We start from the raw sequence: 20,763 nt of genomic DNA, 5'->3' as shown, positions 1-20,763 counted from the left end.
GGTTACCTCAGAAAAATAATTTATATTTATCACTGACTGTTTAATCTGTTCTCCAAGGATGAAATCCATAATGATTCATTGTGGTGCATCTGTGGCCAAAATAAAAATAGAGAGCCCATATCTGCTTTCTCATGGGTTTGTTGAGAATGTAGATTTGTGTCCACAAAAGTAATTGGAGAATAGGCATATTAACACAACTTGCCCTTTATCACCATAGCAGACAGCAAGAAAATAGAATTGTGTCTGTTTTCTGTTGCTGATTTCTCTACAACGTGTTATAACTTTGTGAGCGGTTTTATATTTAATTTATCACTTTTTCTGTAGACTGTAGTTATTCTCTCTCAAAAGAGATGCACTTTCTTGTTCTGTGATTATTTCAGATCATCTGTAAAGGTGCTGTACAACTAAACAATTAGTTGAGATGGAAAACTAAGTATTTAATTCCTTGGTGCTGAGCATACGCAAGTTAGCGGCCCCACTGGACTGGGCTTTTTTCTGTGGGGCTGCTAATTTGCATACCTCTCTTTGGGTTGGGAGTATGCCACACGGTGCTCCCAGCACAAAAACCATCCCGCTTGTTAGAACTCACGAATCCAGGTCACGTGATCGCTATGAAAGCCACTGGTTGGATATCACAGTGATCAGTCACTGTGAAGCCCACCCCCCCTTGTTTTCTCTCTTTGAATGGAGGAGAGAGATGTGTTGTATCTCTCTCTGTCCTTTTAGAGCGTTAAAAAAGTGTGGAAGGAAGGAAAGAAAGAAAATTTAAAAAATACCTAGATCCAAAATTGATCTAGGTCAGAGCCAGGGTTAATGTTTCAGTCAGGGTCAGTATTTTTATTTTTTGTCAGGATTTATTTATTTTTTCTCATTTTTAAATTAGTATCAGTGTCAGTTAATGGTAGGATAAAAAAAAAAAAAGGCAAAATGCGCACTATTGTTTTTGGGCCGTTTTTGTACAAACTACAACTAACATACACATATATGGTATCACTGCAATCGTCAGGAACAGGAGAATTTTTTTGGGGTTGTTCTTTGGTGGTTGGTTATGGTAGTAGAAAGAAATATAGAACTAATTTTAAAAAAAACTGGTGTTTTTTTTACTATTTTTGGTCAGTTTTCCTTTGATAATAAAAAAAATCCGGAGATATCCATTACCATTTACCACCAAATAAAAGCCCAATTTGTCCTGAAAAAAATTAAGGTATAATCCACCTGGATACACAAAGTAGTTGTGATGATATTTAGTTTTGCTAACACATGTCAAAGTTGGAAAATTGTATTAGGCTTTAATATTTGTTTTACCTTTAGGCGTGAAAGGGTTAAACGACTTAAAGTATTATTTCCAACATTACAGAAGGATAAGTGGTCATCTTTTACACAAAACACGCAATAGCAATCACATTGTTGCCTTAATAAAATAAATGATACAAAATATACATTTGCATATATAATTGTGACAAACTACATTGCAGTACTGTGAAATCAATATGTATAAAGCATTAGTGACTGTATCATGTTTTATTATTTATAGGGAAGCACTGACAAGAGTTCTTTGGAATATCTGTGGGTTTTTAACTACCCAGCAAATCAACAACCTACTCAGCAGGTATTACATTATTATAGAAACAAAAGTCTACATTTATTTATATCTGCATCAATTTGTATCTACATTTATTTATATCTGACCTTTATTCAAATTATTCAGTATATGATTTAGGCATTTAGGAACTTCCTAGTCATCCAACAATTTTGACTATGCAAATTGTTTGATTGAAAAAAAAAGGTTGGGCTTACATCTGTTTTTTTCTGTTTAGTCTAATATATTAATATTATTTAATTAAATGTATATATATTATTAAAGAGTAACTCCAATTTTTTTTGAGAAACAAATTCCCCTCTGGGTGATCTTATGTATATTGCAAGGATTTTTTATCAAACTTTGTTGCAGATTCCTACCTTCTGTTATTCTGAAGAAAAAGCTGTTTGTTTGTCTGTGTCCCTGTGCAAAATGAATGTGAATGGTGCATTCGCAGGGCCCTAATGAGGAAAGTGGCAGAGGCTGCATCCCTTAAAATGTAATTTCCCTTTGGGAGTATCTCACCAAAAATGACATATTTGTTGCAGGAGATACCCAAAATCTGACTTGTATCTTAGTGCAGACTCCTGGAAAATTCAGTAAGCCAGTCACACAAGCAGAAAATGACATTTCTGGGGTGGTGTTCTGTACTACGGAACACCTCCAGGTTGCCATATTGCATTGCATTCTGCAGAAAATTACAAGGCTACAGACTGAAAAGGAAAGGTAATTTTTAATAACATTCAACTACAATACGCAATTGTATATGCTTTCTTTTTTTGCCATTTTTTTCCATGAAAGTGGAGTTACCCTTTAAGTTAATAAACTAGTTTAATAATTTCTTGGTTTGCATGTATTCCTGCAGTTTATAATGGTGCTGATCTGCCTCACTCAGCAGCTGCTAATGACAACAGGCACAAAGCTCCAATCTATATACCTGACACAATGATACTGCTGCTGTTACTTGATAGGACAGATACTGAAAATGTTCAGTGCTCTCGGCTGCACTGTGAGGCTAAATAAGCACTTGGTAGAAAGGAACGAGAACTTAACTCCATGAATTATTGATGAAAAAAGTGATATTTATTGTCATTCTGTCCACCTGCAGCAATTTAATAGCATGTTAAAAATAATTTATTTACTATGGCTATAGTAAAGTAAGTCAAGGTTGGGTTATGCTGTAAAGCAAAGAGCCAGAAGGTCTCAAAATAAATGATTAAAACACTAAACTGTTTATAAACTGTTTATAGACTCTTAGATTGTAAGCTCTAATGAGCAGGGCCCACTGAATCCTCCTGTATTAATTTGTATTGTAATTGTACTGTTTGCCCCATGATGTAAAGAGCTGCAGAAACTGTTGGCGAAATATAAATCCTGTGTAATAATAATAATATTAATATTCATAGCTGACCTTTGATCATGTCTTGTTAGCAGTGGTGTCCCTAGGGGGGTGCGGGCCGCACCGGGTGACACCATCACAGGGGGTGCAGGAGTAAGATGCCAGCAGAGCTTCTGGTGTCACGTACCTGATTGGAGACTGAAATGACAAGGTTGGCCTCACTTGTGTCACTAGCCCTGACCCCACTGGAAGTGGAACAGAGGGTGTCTAGGGACCAGGGGGACAAGAGTGCCAGCAGATGTTGTTTGCAGCACTTGCAGCTGGAGTCCTTAAAAGACTGATGAACCTCCAATTCAGGAACAGTAGCGATATGCAGAGCTGGTATGGTAGGTCGGCAGGTGTGCACCAGAGTAAGACAGGAAGCTGGGATGGGAGACAGGAGCAATGTCATAGGAATAGCCGGGGTTATCAACGGCAAGACAGCGAGGTACCAAATCATAAGCAAGCCAAAGTCAAGAGCAGAGCCAAGGTCAAGAACGAGTATCAAGCAGGAGAGTAATCAGTGTCAGGTCAGGAACAAGCCGGGTCAGCAACAAGGAAAATACACAGGAAACGAGCAGGAAACGGGGAACAGCTGAAGACCAGTCAGCACTCAGCACAGGCAGAGGCACCCTTTAAATAGTCCGCCTGGCGCCCATCTTCGCTGTGCGTGTGCACGTGCACGATCGAGCATTTCTGTGCACATGTGTACATCTATTCGCCAGCCATCTCACGGGAATTCCCTTACATCTGGGCTCTGTGAAAGTCCTGGCCAGTTATTGGGGTGATCCCAGATTCCCAGCACAGTGACAGCAGTGCAATGAGTAACCCATGAAGATATGTATCCCCTGAAGCAACTACGCATGTTTCACTTTGGGTTGCAAGATCAGTTAACCCCGTATAGGTTCAACCTATATGGAGTTACCTGATCTTGCAACCCATAGTGAAAGGCGGGATCAGCTTCAGCGGTTTGCAGCCTGTAAGGGGTTAACTGTGGCAGCTCTGTGCTAAAGTCGGAGATCGGCATCTTCGGCCTGAAACCAGCACATGCGCAGTTGCTTCAGGGGACACATACAGCATCTTTATGGGATACTCATTTTACCGCTACACCGGCACCGCTCCTTCTTTTCTGGAGGGGTGACACCATGTGGAAAGAATACTATGTAAACTTAAGCATGCAGAGAGCTAAACCTTTTTTATTAAAAATATTGGTATAATGATGTTTGCAGTAACCCATGGTAAACACAATTCAGTTTAGTTCAGTTGGTGAAAGGTGGGTGCTACAGGCCGCCCCATATTTGAACACTAAGCTGCCTTTGCCACACTTGAATAATGAAACTGTTTATACAAGCTCCACCCTTCGTCTTTTGACACTTGCCAAGCCCTTCCTTCTGTAGTTCTCCTTTTGAATTTAGACACAAGTGTCCACAACTGACTACAAGAGGAAAATAAAATAAATGGACAGTTGTTGCATTTTATTACAACATTTTAAGGCTTGATGTAGCTTTCTACCCTTACATTGCCACCCTGGGCCAGGCCTACAAGTGAAAAAGAATAGTAGAACAATGGCACAGGAGAGCTCTCATAGTGAAGTATATAAAAACATTTATTATGTAAACCACATAAAATATATACAAGTGGAATTTCCCACACCGCAACAGCAGTGAAACCATCCTCAACTGTGTCACATAAAAGGTTAGTCCAACAACCCACTGCTCTCAGGCAGGGCGTGAGTCAGTGGCTCTAACTGTAATAGGCGCTGCTTGTGCTGCCTTCTATGCTGATCAGAACTGCCGCTCTCTCGCTGACAGGATGGAAACCTAACGAGAGACCCACTAAACAGCAGCAGACCGGAGCACACATGTGCCCCTGTCCCTAATCCTACTTCCAATTTATATTACTGCTGGGTTGCTTGAAGTCCCAAAATGCCCACACTCCGGGAGCAGCAAACCAACCCCTCAGCCTTGGCCAGTTCCTAACTTATTAAGGAGTCCCCAACCTGCTTACACATGATCCCTATTTTTCGCAAGCCATCCAGTTACAACCACCATAAAACATTAAATAACTTTACATCACCTTAATAGAACATTTAAGAACAAAGCATGCACTGAACATGTCATAATTATGGCAACGGTCTGATTAACAGTAGCAGAACACATAGAGGTTTATTTACTAAGGTAGGTTCACTCAGAATCTGGTGTACCTGTGCATGGTAGCCAATCAGCTTCTAACCTCAGCTTGTTCAATTAACCTTTAGCAATGTAACCTGGAAGCTGATTGGTTTCTATGCAGAAGTGCACAAGACTGATTGAACCAGCTTTAGTAAATAAACCCAATAGAGTCTATAGTTCACTAGGCGAGACCTGCAGTCATGTGCACAGTCTAACATTAAGGCTCTCCTGACTCAGAGGTGAGCTTTCACAGTGTATAGTAATAAAGGGGAGTTGTGTGTTCGGTGGTGTCCCATCGCTCTATACACCGTGACTTCTACTTGTTGCATTAACAGTGGTAGGCTGAGCCTCGCCGCCTCCAACAGCCAGCGTACCGCGGTTACCTCACTCCCAGTAATAGAATGAGATCCCCCTGGATACAGAACGCAGATCTCATGCCAGTCCTCTGTTAACTCCTTCGCTCCCATACCATTCAGCTAGGTTGTTCCTGGTTGCTGTGGGAAATGCACCATTGAACCAAAGCAGCGACCCCCTCGAGAACACCTCTCTTCATCCAGGTACCCTAGATTGCCATGTGTAATGCACATGTACTTGGTTACCCTTAAGCTGGCCATAGACTATGCATTTTTCTTTCCTGCAACCATAGGTTGCAGGAAAGAAATAACTCAATTTCCCCATCAACACAGTCAGTGTTGATGGGGGAATCCCTCCCATGGAGCTATTGTGTTCTTCCTGCAGAGAGGTACAGGGGGAAGATTTCCCTGCCTGGAGAACACAGTCATTTTTGCTGTCAGGTACAGGCAGGTTGTACCAATATGGGCAGCACAGTGGCTAAATGGTTAGCACTTCCGCCTGGCAGTACAAGGGTCGTTTGTTCGATTCCCAACCATGGCACCACCTGCCTGGAGTTTGCATGTTCTCCCTGTGCCTGCGTGGGTTTCCTCCGGGTACTCCGGTTTCCTCCCACACTCCAAAAACATGCTGGTAGGTTAATTGGCTCCTGTCTAAATTGTCCCTAGTATGTGTATGTATGAATGTGAGTTAGGGACCTTAGATTGTACGCCCCTTGAGGGTTAGGGACTGATGTGAATGTACAATATATATGTACAGTAAAGCACTGCGTAAATGGACGGTGCTATATAAGTACATAAAATAAATTGTACAACAAAATAAATTGTACTATCAACCTGTCCATAGATGGTTTGAATTGATTCAAACCATCTATGTCCAGCTTTAGTAACTACCTTGTTCTCTTCTCCTTACATGCTGAGTTGACACTGTAATGTAATATACTTCATACACATTTCCAAGCTTTCCAGGCCCCAGTATGTACTCCTTTGAATACTTTCAGACCAGGTTCAAGGGAACATTTGACAGTCTTTACTGATCAACTGTAGTGCAACCGTGATAAAAGTGCAAATGGTTCATTTTTCCTAACCCTGACTAACTGATAAATAGCCCAGGCATACCTTTCAGGCATTAGTCCATAGTGGCAGAGTCCATAGTTAGTGGCACCCCGGGATCCTTGGTATAGAAGGTAGTAGAGACTGCTTCTCCTTGTCCTGGGATGTAATGAGAACAGCAGCAGCACACTGGAGCACACGTGGGCCTCTGAACCTTAGCTTTCCCCCAATTTATATCACAGGTGGGCCAGCAGAAGCCCCAAAAAGCCCACACATTGGGAGTAATGGATTTAGCCCTTTCCCAACCCAGCCTGGGGCAGTACCTAACTTAATAGGCAGTCCCCAACTTGCTTACAGGCTAGTGTGTATAAATATGCCTATATCTCATAAAAAGGAGTGTTGGCACCAATATATACATGCTCTGCATGACAGAAATACCCAAAGGTAAAAGAATACACCTATAAGGAGAATATGCTCACTTTATGCACATGTAAACCTCAACACATGAATCAATTGTATGCAGACTTGTGTGTAGAGACACACTTGTACATATAAAAGCCCTCTTGTGTCCCCACACTTATAGATATAAGATGAGAGGAATACAGAGAATAAAATGTGAATGCCCCAAAACTAGAGGATGGTATGTACATCCAATTCCGCCTTTAGCCCACCAGGGGACAGATTGTCTAACGGGAAGATCCAGTAAGTCTCTTGAGAACAGTACTTTTTGAATCTATCTTCATCTGGAAGACAAGGGGAAACAGATTGAATAGTGACCACTTCAGCCAGAGTGGATTCTTTTTTATTAAAGGGCGAGACACTAAATTTAGTGAGGCACTTCTCATTGTTCCTTCTATGTTCACCAAACCTGACTCGCAAATATCTGATAGTCCTAGCAACATAAGTGAGGCCACTAGGGCAGGTGATAACATAGATTACAAAATTGGAGTAGCACATCATAAACCCTTTGATGGGAAAAGATCTACCTTTTTTGCCTAAGAACTATATTTGGCTAAGTGTCACACGAGCACAAGATTTTTCACATGAATATACCAACTGTTATTTTGGTTGGCTGCATCTGATCTCTTAGGTAGTGTTAGATATATAGCACTATATTGTATAGTATTGTGCATTTCTCTGAGATTAATCAGATTGGATCTGATGGTGTATGTCACCATTCTTATTTTTATTTTGAATAATCTGCTTATTTTACCTATCCTTTTACACTATGAGTGCAAAGCATTTGATATACTTTTTTTAAGGGTATTTAGAGGCATTTTTTGTTGTCTGTTTGAATCCTTCTTTTTGACAGGTCTACAAGTGCCATTGTGGTAAATACAGCTCTGGCTACAGGTTATAGAAAGCATGAGGTTTGCACTTTGTACTTTTCTTTCCCATTCTGCAAGACACTAATGACCATGTTGAGAAAATCAAGTTACCCAAACCATTGAATGTCACCCCATTGATGAAAAATCTGAAATTATCTTCTAAAATTGATGCTGTCAAGGGTGTCTTCTGGAACTCCCCTTCCTCCCCCAATTGACTGAGTGGTTCCTCCCAGCAACCCAATGTCAGTAGTGTGTCCTGTTATGACATGAAGGTTGGTGAGAGGAGCCACTCAGTGGAGCAAAGGACTAAGAGATTGACATTCTCAGAAGTGTTGGGTTTAGAAGACAATTTCAGCCTGGGGCCTACTTTATCATGATTTTCTCAAAGAGGATTGAAATGTGGGAATTGATGTTAAATGTATTTGACAATTTAGTGTTTTGCAATAAAAAAATTATATTTTTAAAGGCATTTAAATTAACATTATGCTCATGAGAAAATTCTCTATAACAAGAGGAATTAACATGGCCTTCTCTTTCATGACTAGGTTTATGTATTCAGCAAATAATCTATTTTGTATATAAATGAGTAGGTATAGATTTACATTGTTCAAGTCTGTTTCACATAATAATGAAAGTACTTTAATTGTTACAGATTAAATCTGTCTGGGCATTCTAGCATTTCTTTTGAGGATTTCAAGAATTGTTTTCAGAGTAATAAGGTAAAGTCGTGTCAATGTGTTAAATAAAGTATATATTAATTTTATGGGACTCTACTGGTCTGAATTCAACCTCTCCAACCGTGCTAACAACCCACTCAAAATGGCTTAATGGTTGTTGTACACAATTGTCATGGCTCTCATCCAGGCATTAGGAATCACCTGGATTTAAAAAATTTCAAATCAATCATTTTTAATGTAAGCAAACATAAAACTCATAAAGCATTACCCCAGTTTTTTCAGGTCTTTATGAAGTCTGTAATTTCCATGTTTTTAGTTACTGATGGACAGCACGTGATCCCCAGGGCTGACTAAGGTTATAGCTCATTCGCACCAGTAGTCAGGCTGAATGTGTGGCTGCTGGCATGCGCTGGTAGGAACAGTGCAGATGCACTGATTCTGGCTCATCATAATGGTTATCTTTTTTTGTATAAACTTTATTTAAAATTTCACAAAGTGACATTTCAGTAACCTCTCTTGGTCCTAGCATGGTGAATTGTGTTGCACCGTGCTGCTCTGAAAAAAGCTCTGCATGCCATACTCTTTTTGCACTCTTTTTGGCTTTTGGTTTGTTAACTTTACAGTATGATTGAAAGTGTTTTGTTATCTGTTTCATAGTTTAAAAATGTACAGAATTCCAGTGAACTGATAACTGGCTCTGTTAACTGTTATCAAATACACTGATCTCTGAGGGCTGCAGAACCATGTCTGTCTATGGACAAAGTCTATGTTATTAACAATAAGAAAGGAATGTAGTTCCTTAGTCTTCTTGTGTTTCTGTTCTCCTGACACAGAAGGTCAAGTGCCATTGTCATCTAAGGGCCTGCAAGGGTGTTACTGGTAGGATCACCAGGTGATAATAAAGGAAAAAAGCTTGAAAACTTAATGCAGCCATCACATCTAAAGATTAATAAAAAACAAATAATGCAGCGCTACTACCATAAAAATCCTTCACACATAGATGAATATGTGAAACAGTGTAAAAATAGTGACACAAATAACATAAATGCACAATAATTTTGCATTTATAATTTGTGTCCCTATTTTTGCACTGTTTCACATATTCATCTATGTGTGAAGGATTTTTATGGTAGTAGCGCTGCATTATTTGTTTTTTATTTCTATTTTTTGTCTATGGGTATATGACTCTATGTGGCAGCTTTACCTTTGTTAGTAGGTATTAGTTTTTATGTAGGAGCGCAGGAGATTTGTCACATTTATTTACATCTAAAGATTCGTAAACTGAAATATATTACATTTTAGTTTTTGGGTTTAGATATTCTTTAATAAGCATGACATTTTCTGTCCATAATCACCCTGTCTGCTCGACAGGCATACAAATGACTTGCTCAGGCTTTATGTGTTCATGTTTATGTGAGTAACAAAAAAAACCCTTTTTGCATTCAGATTAGAAGCACTTTATAATGTCAGTGGTCACTAATGCTGTCTGGATTGATAATGGGAAAATACCCACCCTATATAATCCAGCTGGGGATATACTGTATAAAACCACTTGAATAGATAAATGTTACTCTGTAGGTAGCTGCTGTATAAAAGCAGTCTTACGCTAGGTGCTCACATAAAGATTTTTTTTTGTTCAACCGAGTGGACTGAAGGAAAAAAAACGGTCACTATACTAACTATGAGATGTTAGTGTGGTGATCTCCCCTACTGAGCTGGTGTTTCACCAGGACACACTGATCAGCGCTCGCAGCCATTGGCTGTGAGCACCGATCAGATGCCGGTATTCCAGCATGCTCGTTCGACAGAAGCTGGTTGTGAGACTAGCTTCTGTCGTCATGTAGCAATACACACGGCACGAAAGTCATCCGTTTTTTGCCAAACTGTTCACTGCTGATTTTTGGCCCTTGTGTACCCATCTTTAGTAATACTGGTTTTCAAAGCACAGGTGCATGTTAAATAAATGTAAGTCATGCCTCTCTAACATAGAGCTACATGTTAGTACAAAGTACAATTGTACTTGCATGGCCACTTTAGAATAGTTTCAGGAAGCACTGAAGGAAAAAAAAACCTGAAGAAAAAGATATGTGTTGACAGCTGAGCCAGTTTTGTCCAGAAAAGTTTGTTAATTACATTTGATATAGAACACGGGTGTCAAACTGGTGGTCCTACAGTTATTGCCAAACTACAAGTCCCATGAGCATTGCAAGATTGACAGTTACAAGCATGACTCCCAAAGGCAGAGGCATGATGGGACTTATAGTTTTGCAACAGCTGGAGGGCCGCCAGTTTGACATCTGTGATATAGAAACTGTTCAGTGAGTGGACAAAGCTGCTGTACTGAATGCTAGATATATCCAAAAGGATGTGCAGTTTTTTTTCACAAACATGTACAGTACATATTAGTTAGAACATATTTATGATCTGATTTATCAAAGGAGTACATATCACTCTTTAACTCTTTATTGTTACAAACACCCAATAGTGTGTAAGGCAGTTTATAGCTGACCTCCAGGTAGATATAGACATAAAATGAAAGTGAATCTCTAGGCAAAACCTTTTTAAATTGTTTTTTGGATAGAGTAGGGAAGAGTTAGACCCTTTGCACAAATTTGAATTGCTCTGTGACCTCACTGGAAAAATTTGCTCTTCTATTTGTACTGGTGACCACTGTCAACGACAAAGAAAGTGATAGGAATTCCAAAAAGTTAGAGTTTCCCCAAAACAAGGGAGATTACCTCTCACTTTGAAACATGCCCTTAAAGGAGAACTTTAACCTTTTTTAAGCCTTTTTTTTATCCCCCAAAGGTGATCAAATGCATATAGCACCTTGTTCAATTCTGATAGGTGGCCATGTTGTGGAGAGAAAACTTTTTTATACTATGATGGTTCTAGCTCCACCCCAGTCGGAAGCCCAATTTATGGGCATTCCAGTGGGGGGGAGGTAAAGCCAGCACTGAGACCCCACCCTCTCTCTAAGCTGAATGTTCTTTTATTATAAAGAATAAACAACTAGGGCTGCCATGACAGTGCTGCCTGTTCATATAGAATAATAAATGATCACTCAGCTCTTTTGGTCTGTACGATCTATGTTCTTTCACATTTATGAATTGGCAATCAGCTGCATTATTGTGTATGACATAGCCCCACAGCATTGGTCATTCTTTCATAAAAGCAAAAGATCATTGTGTACTGTGAGGCTGTAACCTATCGTTTGAGGCTGTGTATGTTTAGAAGCAGCTATTGGTAGATCACACAGTACCGTGTAGTTATTGGCAGCACTGTTCTCCAGATCACCCCAGAGTCTAGAGCTGTCACAGCCCCACCAGCACTGACTGTTTATTTGTATTGTGAGTGCCCGCATGTTCCCTCAGGTGCCACCTTCCACTCCATCGCTTTATCTTCAGTCACCTGCTGCAAACCTGTGGTGCTGTTGTACACAGTTCCTGGAAGTGCATGTCTCCCCAGTCTGCACTGGACACATAATTGGGGATTAGCTAATGCTAAACCACTTCAGACAATGGGGGGGATATACTAAAACTGGAGCACTCAGAATCTGCTGCAGCTGTGCATGGTAGCCAACCAACTTCCAACTTCAGCTTGTTCAATTAAGCTTTGGCAATAAAACCTGGAAGCTGATTGGTTTCTGTGCAGAGCTGCATCAGATTTTGCACACTCCAGTTTTAGTAAATCTTCACTAGTGTGTGTTTTGCCCCATGGCAGTGTTATGATTCTTAATTTTACTGTTATATTTTGCAATGAAAACCTTATAGCAAGAGTGGTGGCTATAGTTCTCTGCTATACCTCCTCCATAGGAATGCCTATAAATCAGAGGCGTTCCTAGGGTTGGTGTCACCCGGTGCGGTAACACGTGGTGTCACCCCTCCAGAGAGGAAGGAGCGGTGCCGGTGTAGTGGTAAAATGAGTATCCCGTGAAGATATGTGTCCCCTGAAGCAACTGCGCATGTGCCAGTTTCAGGCCGAAGAAGACGATCTCCGACTTTAGCACAGAGCTGCCACAGTTAACCCCTTACAGGCTGCAAACCGCTAAAGCTGATCCCACGGATCACTACGGGTTGCAAGATCAGTTAATCCCGTATGGGTTCATCATATACGGGGTTAGCTGATTTTACAACCCATAGTGATCTACGGGATCAGCTACAGCGGTTTGCAGCCTGTAAGGGGTTAACGGTGGCAGCTCTGTGCTAAAGTTGGAGATCGACGATCGGCTTCTTTGGCCTGAAACCGGCACATGCGCAGTTGCTTCAGGGGATATATATTTTCACGGGATACTCATTTTACCGCTACAACGGGGCAGCTGTCACTGTGCTGGGAATCTAGGATCACCCCAATAATTGGCCAGGACCTTCACAGAGCCCAGAAGCTCTGCTGGCATCCTGCTCCTGCACCCCCTGTGATGGTGTCACCCGGTGCAGCCTGCACCCCCCTAGGGATGCCACTGCTGTAAATTGAGCTTTAGCTTGCAGTGGCTACCTGCACTTTGTCCCCTGGGGGATTCAACAGGGATTCTTGTTAAGTGTATTTTGTTACATGCAAGTGGTGCAAGAACCTGCATTTGACCTGTAATAAGCCGCTTGCAGTCCCTGTACAGCAGAGCTCAGACTGGGAGAGGGAGAAGCACCACAAGGAACCAATAAGTTGTCTTGCAGCGTCCTTATGCCAGTTCATAGAAGAGGACTGCAGAGTGGCAGAGAGATTAGCTCATCATTAGCTCTGTTACTTCTCTTTCCATTCAAAATTGATTGTAATATGTAAATGTATTAGAGAATAATTTGGTCTTCTGCTCTGCTAGATATGGGTGCGATGTGTGTTGTGTGGCAGCACTGTGCCAATCTCAAAATACAGATCCTTTAGCTGGTAAAATCACTCCCATGTATATATTCCATCCCTTTAGATCAGTCATAACTTCTGTGCATGACATGATGTTTTCTATACACACTGGTTCATTAAACCAAGAGTGAAAATGACTTGTTTTAGCATAATGATCTAAGCAGTTTTGTTCAATACAATATAAAAGGAATAAAAAAGCAAGCTAATTCAAATGGCTTTTCAAAGCATTATTGTTAAACATTTTTTCCTTGGCTTCCTTAAAAAAATCTGTGCCTGCCATCTAAAAAGAAAAAAAGCACATTGCTAGAAGTAGTCATCTGTGTCTAAGGGCTGAAAATGATTTTAGAAGGAATAATAATCTGCTATTTCACCATTATCTCATTTTTCCAAGATGCTCTGATCTTGTGTCTATGACAGCTAATTAGTGTCAGCTCCTATAAAAAAAGTCATATTGTTTGCTGCAGTGGACAAATCAATACACTGGCATTTATTTCTGTTGCTCTAAATAAAGACATCCTCTAAGAAATCATATCGATTTCCATTATGTTTTGTTACCTTTACCAGGCTCATAATAGTGAATGGATAAAGCCAACTGCTGCTAAACATCTGCAGAGAAATGTCGGCAAACAGAAATGCACGGAGGCCAACATGAACAATGCATGTAGTGACAGTGACAATGACAGCATGTGGAAAACACTAGCAGACAGGTTAAAGAAAAAGTAAGCTACAATTTTACAGTATATATATGCAGGAAAAAGAGCTGTGGAAACAGAGGATGGAGGAGCTGATGTACTGAAGGATTTCTTTACACCCCAGCTTCTCTGGGTTCACTTTAATATACAATGGTGCCCTAAGCTATAGTATGAAATAATTTTAATATTTATTTTATTTATTTATTTATTTCTGGGTCAGTGGATCTCTGAAGACTTTTTTGCCACCATCTTGTCTTCAGCCACCAGGACTGATCACTTTCCAAGAATTTTCAGAAGCGCTACGATGTATGGGCATTGAGTTCTCTGAGGATGAGCTGGCCAATTTGTGGACAAGGTAAAGCACATTTACAGTGGAATAACATATACTTCAATGATGTAAATGAACTATCTGTCCTGGTCAGGTGCCAGTATTCAGATTGAATTGTGATTCACACAGGGCGCTAGAGTTTCAACACTACCACTGTTTTTTGTATTTTGTCTAAAAGCTTGTTGTACCATTTTTAATTTTACTTTTACAAAAAATATCAACACAAATGTAAAAACATACAGTAGAATATAGCTTGTAAAAATATTAACAACATATTTTGTAATTGAATTGAAATTGATGTTACTCACCTAGTACCTTAGTATATCTTAACATTTCTTATTCTTGTTAAAGATTTAGTAATCTTTTCATATTCTCTTTTTCCTGGAGTGCTTTTTGAAAAATATACCTTATACATTTATATAATTAATATATCCATTTATTATTATAATTATTATACAGTATTTATATAGCGCCAAAGGGTATGCTCAGCGCTGTACAGTAGCAAGGGGGACAGAACATGAGACAAGACAGTAACAATACAATACACGAGGGGTTCGAGGGCCCTGCTCTTTCGAGCTTACAATCTAGGAGGGAGGGGAAGGTGGTACAGGAGGAGATGGCTGTGGGGGATGGAGTGGTGGGAGGAGTGGAGGAGGTTAGTTGTTAGGTGAGGTCGGGTGTTAGGTGAGGTTGGGGTAGGCTTCCCTGAAGAGGAGGGTCTTCAGAGTGCGTCTGAAGGTAAGGAGGGTAGGTGACAGTCTGATGGATTGGGGTAGGGAGTTCCAGAGGACGGGGGAAGTCCTGGAGAAGTCCTGCAATCGGGCGTGGGAGGAGGAGACCAGGGAGCTAGAAAGTAGGAGGTCCTGTGAGGAGCGGAGGGCACGGGTAGGGTAGTATTTGGGTATCAGGTCAGTTATGTAGTTCGGGGCGGCATTGTGAATGGCTTTGTAGGTCAGAGTTAGCAGTTTGAATTTGATGCGTTGGGCAATCGGGAGCCAATGAAGGGATTGGCAGAGGGGGGAGGCAGATGTGGAGCGGTTGGTGAGTCTAGCCGCTGAGTTTAGGATCGACTGGAGTGGGGATAGCGTTCGTTTGGGTAGGCCAGTGAGAAGGGAATTGCAATAGTCCAGGCGTGAGATGATGAGGGAGTGTACGAGTTGTTTGGTGGTGTCTGGGGTGAGGAATGTGCGTATCTTGGAGATGTTGCGGAGGTGGAGCCTGCAAGATCTAGATAGCAGTTGGATGTGGGGTAGGAAGGAGAGGTGGGAGTCCAGGGTGACACCCAAGACTTTGGCGTGTGGGGTAGGAGAGATGGTGGTGGTTAGTAGTGATGGAGAGAATGGGGGGGGGCACGGGGTGGGGGGAAGACCAGGAGCTCGGTTTTGGATAGGGTAAGTTTGAAGAAATGGAGCGACATCCAGTCTGATATGTCGCATTTAACATAAATAAAGAGAACCTGACCTGGCCAATGGCTCCCATTGCTATGAATCTGCCCTGTGAAGAAAGAGAGAGCAAAGGGAGCCACTACTCTCATTCACAGTTCTCATGCACAGTTCTGGATCAAGATTGGGCTCAGGTAAGTAGTTGGGGGGGGTGCTCTGAGAAAGAGGCAAGTCCACAAAATGCGTCAGCCTGCTGGAGGTCCAGAGTTCCTATTATGGACACACAAGCAGTGCGGATTGGACCGAGCTGTTCTTATATGATGTACCTTTGACTGTATTGTCATCTTGTGAGTACATTACTTACTTTTAATGCACTAGGCCAGTGTGCCCACTTTCTGCTTTTTTCTGCTCAGTACACTTGGACTTCCCTGGTCATTTGAGGGCAGCAAGGCGTGCATATTCCAAATTTATTATGTGGTTTCATCCTTTTGGAGTCCATCCCTAAGCGCAGGACTATTTGGGTCTGCCATTTCTTCACTATAAATAAAGAGAACCTGGCCTGGCCAATGACTCCTATTGCTATCAATCTGCTCTGCGAGGAAAGAGAGAGCAAAGGGAACCACTACTCTGAGGCACAGTTCTGGATCGAGATCAGGCTCAGGTAAGTTGTTGGGGGGGGGTGACTGGAGGATCCTGCAGCATAGAAGGTCTTGCAACTTAATGCAGAGAATGCATTACCATTAAAAACTTTAAAATGTTAGTTCACCTGTACCAGAAACCTGCCTATGCAGATAAAGGGTTTCTGTGGACAATAACAAACTGTGATTCTCTGACTAAAGTTGAATAATACCCTTACTATAAGTGTAGACCATTTATGCACCTCATGAAGTCTGACTGGAATACTCTCAGGACGTTGCTAAGTGAGGCCTAGTCATTACTGCTCACCTCCACCACCACAGGTTTTCTTCCCTGATGTAGTAGCTCTGAGCTCAGCTTCTGAGAGCTCACTCCTGTGATGGTGGAATTGAACAGTAATAACTAGGCCTCACCTAACAATGCCATGGGAGTTTTCCCGTCAGGCTTCAGGAGGTATGTAAATGGACTACACATATAGCAAGAGCATTATTTACCTTTAGTCAGAGCTGCACAGTTTGTTTTTATCTACAGACACCTCTTATCTGCATAGGAAGCTTTTCGGTAAAGGTGAACTATCCCTTTAGAACCACTTTAATATGTAGATCTCTGTAGAGTCCCTTTGAATTCTCGGATCAGGCTGTACTTGCACTCTCTTCCATGACCAGGGCTGATCCTCTTCTGAGTTGAATAACACTCAGTGTCTTTCAACTCACTTCCTGTGGGCCCAGGGCATGAAGGACATGCCCCCTTTGAGGGCAACAATGAACTACCCTGGACTCGCAGAGAATGCTGCAGAAAGTGGTACCACATCATTAGTTGATGCTGTTCTTTGTGGCATTCAGGACTCACCCATTGCCTGAGGAAGAAAAAGGAGGAATCATGATGTTCATGATGTTACTTGAGTGGACAGAAGACTGCAGGACAAACAAGGTATGTACGTATATAGTTTGTTTTTTAATTAGGGGGTGGAGGAATGGCAGCAGGACACAAGGGTAAGGTGGGAAGCTCTAGGGGGGCTTTTATCTTTACCTATTGATACTAAAGTCCCCCCCCGCCATTCAACTGTCAAATGCCAAAAGTGGGAGGTAAAAGCATACTGTAGGTGGGGCAATAGAAATGGTCTAATGTTGAGCACTACTAAGCAACTCATTCACTCCCTTATTATATCATGCCTTGACTACTGTAACTCCCTCCTCACTGGCCTACCTCACCGCAGGCTATCCCCACTACAGTCCATCATGAATGCTGCTGCCAGACTCATTCACCTTACTAACTGCTCTATATCTGCCACCCCTCTCTGCCAGTCCCTCCACTGGCTTCCAATTGCCCAACGGATAAAATTCAAAACACTAACACTGACGTATAAAGCCGTTCATAACACTGCCCCTAATTACATCACCGACCTTGTCTCTAAATACCACCCAAACCATACTCTCCGCTCGTCGCCAGACCTCCTACTCTCTAGCTCCCTTGTCTCCTCCTCCCATGCTCGTCTCCAGGATTTCTCAAGGATTTCACCCATCCTCTGGAACTCCCTACCCCAAGCTATCAGGCTATCGCCTACTCTGCTCACCTTTAGGCGCACTCTGAAAACCCATCTCTTCAGGGAAGACTACCCCGTCCCCAGCTAATACTGGAATCTACTACTCCTCCTACCACTCCATCCCCCACAGCTAATTACCTCTTGTACCACTATCCCCTCCCTCCTAGATTGTAAACTCCAAGGAGCAGGGCCCTCTAATCCCTCTTGTATTGAACTGTATTGTTACTGTACTGTCTCCCTCCATAATATAAAGCGCTGAGCAAACTGTTGGCGCTATATAAGTCCTGTATAATAATAATAATAATAATAATAGAAGTTGTTCACTGTATTCCCAAAACTATAGTTATGACTCCATGTATCTAATACTTGAGTGAAGACAACTGCTGTGGTTCTTAGTTCAGAGTTTAAATTCTACCAAGAAAAATATCAACTTGGAATTTATATGTACTCATTGTGTTTGCCTGACTTTCTGCTGGGTGCCTGGTTTTCCTCCTACAGTCCATAAATATACCATTAGTTTGTTTGGCTTTTGTCAAAATTTACTTGAGCGTATAGGAGTGTGGTAGGGTCAGTAGAGTGTGAGTTTCTTCAGGATGAGGGGCTAATGTGGAATGTTCTATGTATTCTGTAATTCGCTATATAAATACAATAAATACATCTTGATCTAGAAAATAACTAAAGGTGGTAAAACTGGATACAATCTGGTCATTTTCAGTAGGATGGTCACATGATGTAATTCCCATCAAAGCATGGGGAACATTCTGCTGCCTTCATTAGATCAACTCCTCTTGAACAGGGACGGCCATAGATAGACCAACCAAATTTTGATCCATTTATAGCCAACTTTGGCCAGATTTTGCTTGTATGGTGGAACACTTTGCATGTTTTAAGGTAGACTACATCTGAAAATACTACACACTCCATATTTTTTTATTACCATGATATTTAAATTGCTATGCTTGGGAAGACAACATTTTTGAAGAATGACAAAGGTGTGTAAGCAGATTTCCTACTGTATGCATCTAGTTATTGCTGGCCTAGCCAGTGGGAAGGGGTAATGCATTTTCCCACTCTTTCTGGGCTCTGCCTCTCTCCCTGTGCTGTAAATAAAAGGGGGAAGGGCTCTGTACTCAGAGAGCCTGCTTGGAGTTGAGCTCTTGTAGCTGTGAGTTCCTGTTGTGAGGGTCTGCTGCTGAACTCTGCAACCACCGTCATGTAGGAGGGCTGCTGGGACTTGCAGTCCACCCTGAAGACACCATCATTATGGATACTGCCATCATGGACATTAGTAGACTGTCAACTAGTGCAGGTATGATGGCGTAGCCACAGCTACGGTTAGGTTCAGTTAGGGAAAAAATTGTTTGCTTTTAGTAAGTGTTACACTGAAGTTTTATTAGCAAAGCCTTCAAACATTATTCTGCCTTGTCTGAATGTATTAAAAGGAGTGTATGAAAGTAATCGTCACACTACACTTAGTCTACAAGCTTGGGTCAGTTAATGCACATTGGGGTATGAGGACAGCTCTGCAATAGTTAACATGGTTCAGAGTAAAGCAAGTAGTTGCCAAAGGTAATGGAAGTCTAGTAACTAGCACAAGCAACTTGTCATGAAGAGTGGTAACTGTGCCAGGCGAGACATACTCTGGTAACGGGGGGGGGGTTGTCTCTGAGACTCCCTCCCCTAATGGTCCGTCTCCCATAGTAACAGGAGTAGATCTGCGTTATGGAGGCCCTCAACCTGACCACCAGGTATGGAAGAGTAGAAAGACAAAGTGCACGCATGAGGTCCCTGCTAGGTGAATGGCAGGACCCCATTTAGTGACTGGGAGTAAGGTGACAGAAATATGCTGGAAGGGTGGAGTGGGCATAGGCTCAGCATGTTCCTCCAAAATGCAGTTACAGTCAATGTGTGCATTGACATGGGAGTAGAGAGTTAAGTACCTTAAGGTTGAGTTTCCTTGACAGCGGTTCACGCCTTGTCCTGGATCTTTGATGAGTACAACAGAGCAAAGGTACCCCATGTGCAAGTGGCCCCACTCACAGTGCTTAGTGTAGCCCAAGACCTCACCTCCTCACCACCCCACAGATGCAATGACATGTGGTGTAAAGACTTGTCATCCTAGGCTTACAGTAAATCACCGAAGGGGCAAATAAGTGTGTAGCCTAGACAAGCTTATTTAATAAGGTAAATATCAATGTGAAAAGCGTAGTAACCCACAACAGTTAATCAAAATGTATGTTTTGTTGTTCTGACTCTTACAGCTGTTGAAACTTTTACAGTATGTTTAAGGCAATTTTTTTTTTAAATCTGAACTCTAGGTAGACATTAAAGACACAAATGAATGCAGCTCTGTAATTATTGATACACTGCTTTTTCTCATAAGATCTAAAATATTAGTTGTGGGGAGATGAGAGTTTTTCCTTCTAATACACAATATGAGTTGCATTTGGACGCAAAATGGGATGTCTTGGAATTAAAGAACCACATAGGGACCAGCAAAACTGTTATATGGACATTGTCTATGGCAGTCATATTGGACTTGTTGCATTCAGGGTGATATACTAGTGTTGAAAATCCTAGCTTCGACCTAGCCATCAGAGACAGCTGGTCAATACAACCTGTGGCCACTTCCAGAATCAAGAACTTTCCTCACGCCAGGCAAAGTACTTCCTCCAAAGGTGACTGGCCGAAGGGGAAAAGGCTACCCCACCTCTTTTTTATGTAAATTAAGAAGCATGAAAATGAACATAATTCATCAAAAGCAAGTTCAAAATACAGCAGTTACTAGATGTCCA

At 41.6% G+C, this 20,763-nt stretch overlaps 1 protein-coding gene across 1 annotated transcript in view; it reads left to right on the top strand.

Annotated features, from left to right (window-relative positions):
• Window positions 1-20,763, top strand: part of LOC149471212 (uncharacterized) — a 140,708-nt gene that overhangs the window by 54,583 nt on the left and 65,362 nt on the right. The window contains exons 4-7 of the mRNA XM_089694238.1: window positions 1,535-1,609; window positions 8,512-8,578; window positions 13,952-14,106; window positions 14,300-14,434. Coding sequence (XP_089550364.1) covers window positions 1,535-1,609; window positions 8,512-8,578; window positions 13,952-14,106; window positions 14,300-14,434 — 432 coding nt within the window. The remainder of the gene's footprint in view (window positions 1-1,534; window positions 1,610-8,511; window positions 8,579-13,951; window positions 14,107-14,299; window positions 14,435-20,763) is intronic.

Source organism: Staurois parvus, unplaced genomic scaffold (genome assembly GCF_062004578.1).
Source record: "Staurois parvus isolate SC_StPar_1 unplaced genomic scaffold, SC_StPar_1.0 ptg000025l, whole genome shotgun sequence".
Taxonomy (NCBI): Eukaryota; Metazoa; Chordata; class Amphibia; order Anura; family Ranidae; genus Staurois; species Staurois parvus.
Note: the sequence above shows the minus strand (reverse complement) of the source record. Positions and strands in the feature narration are given on the sequence as shown.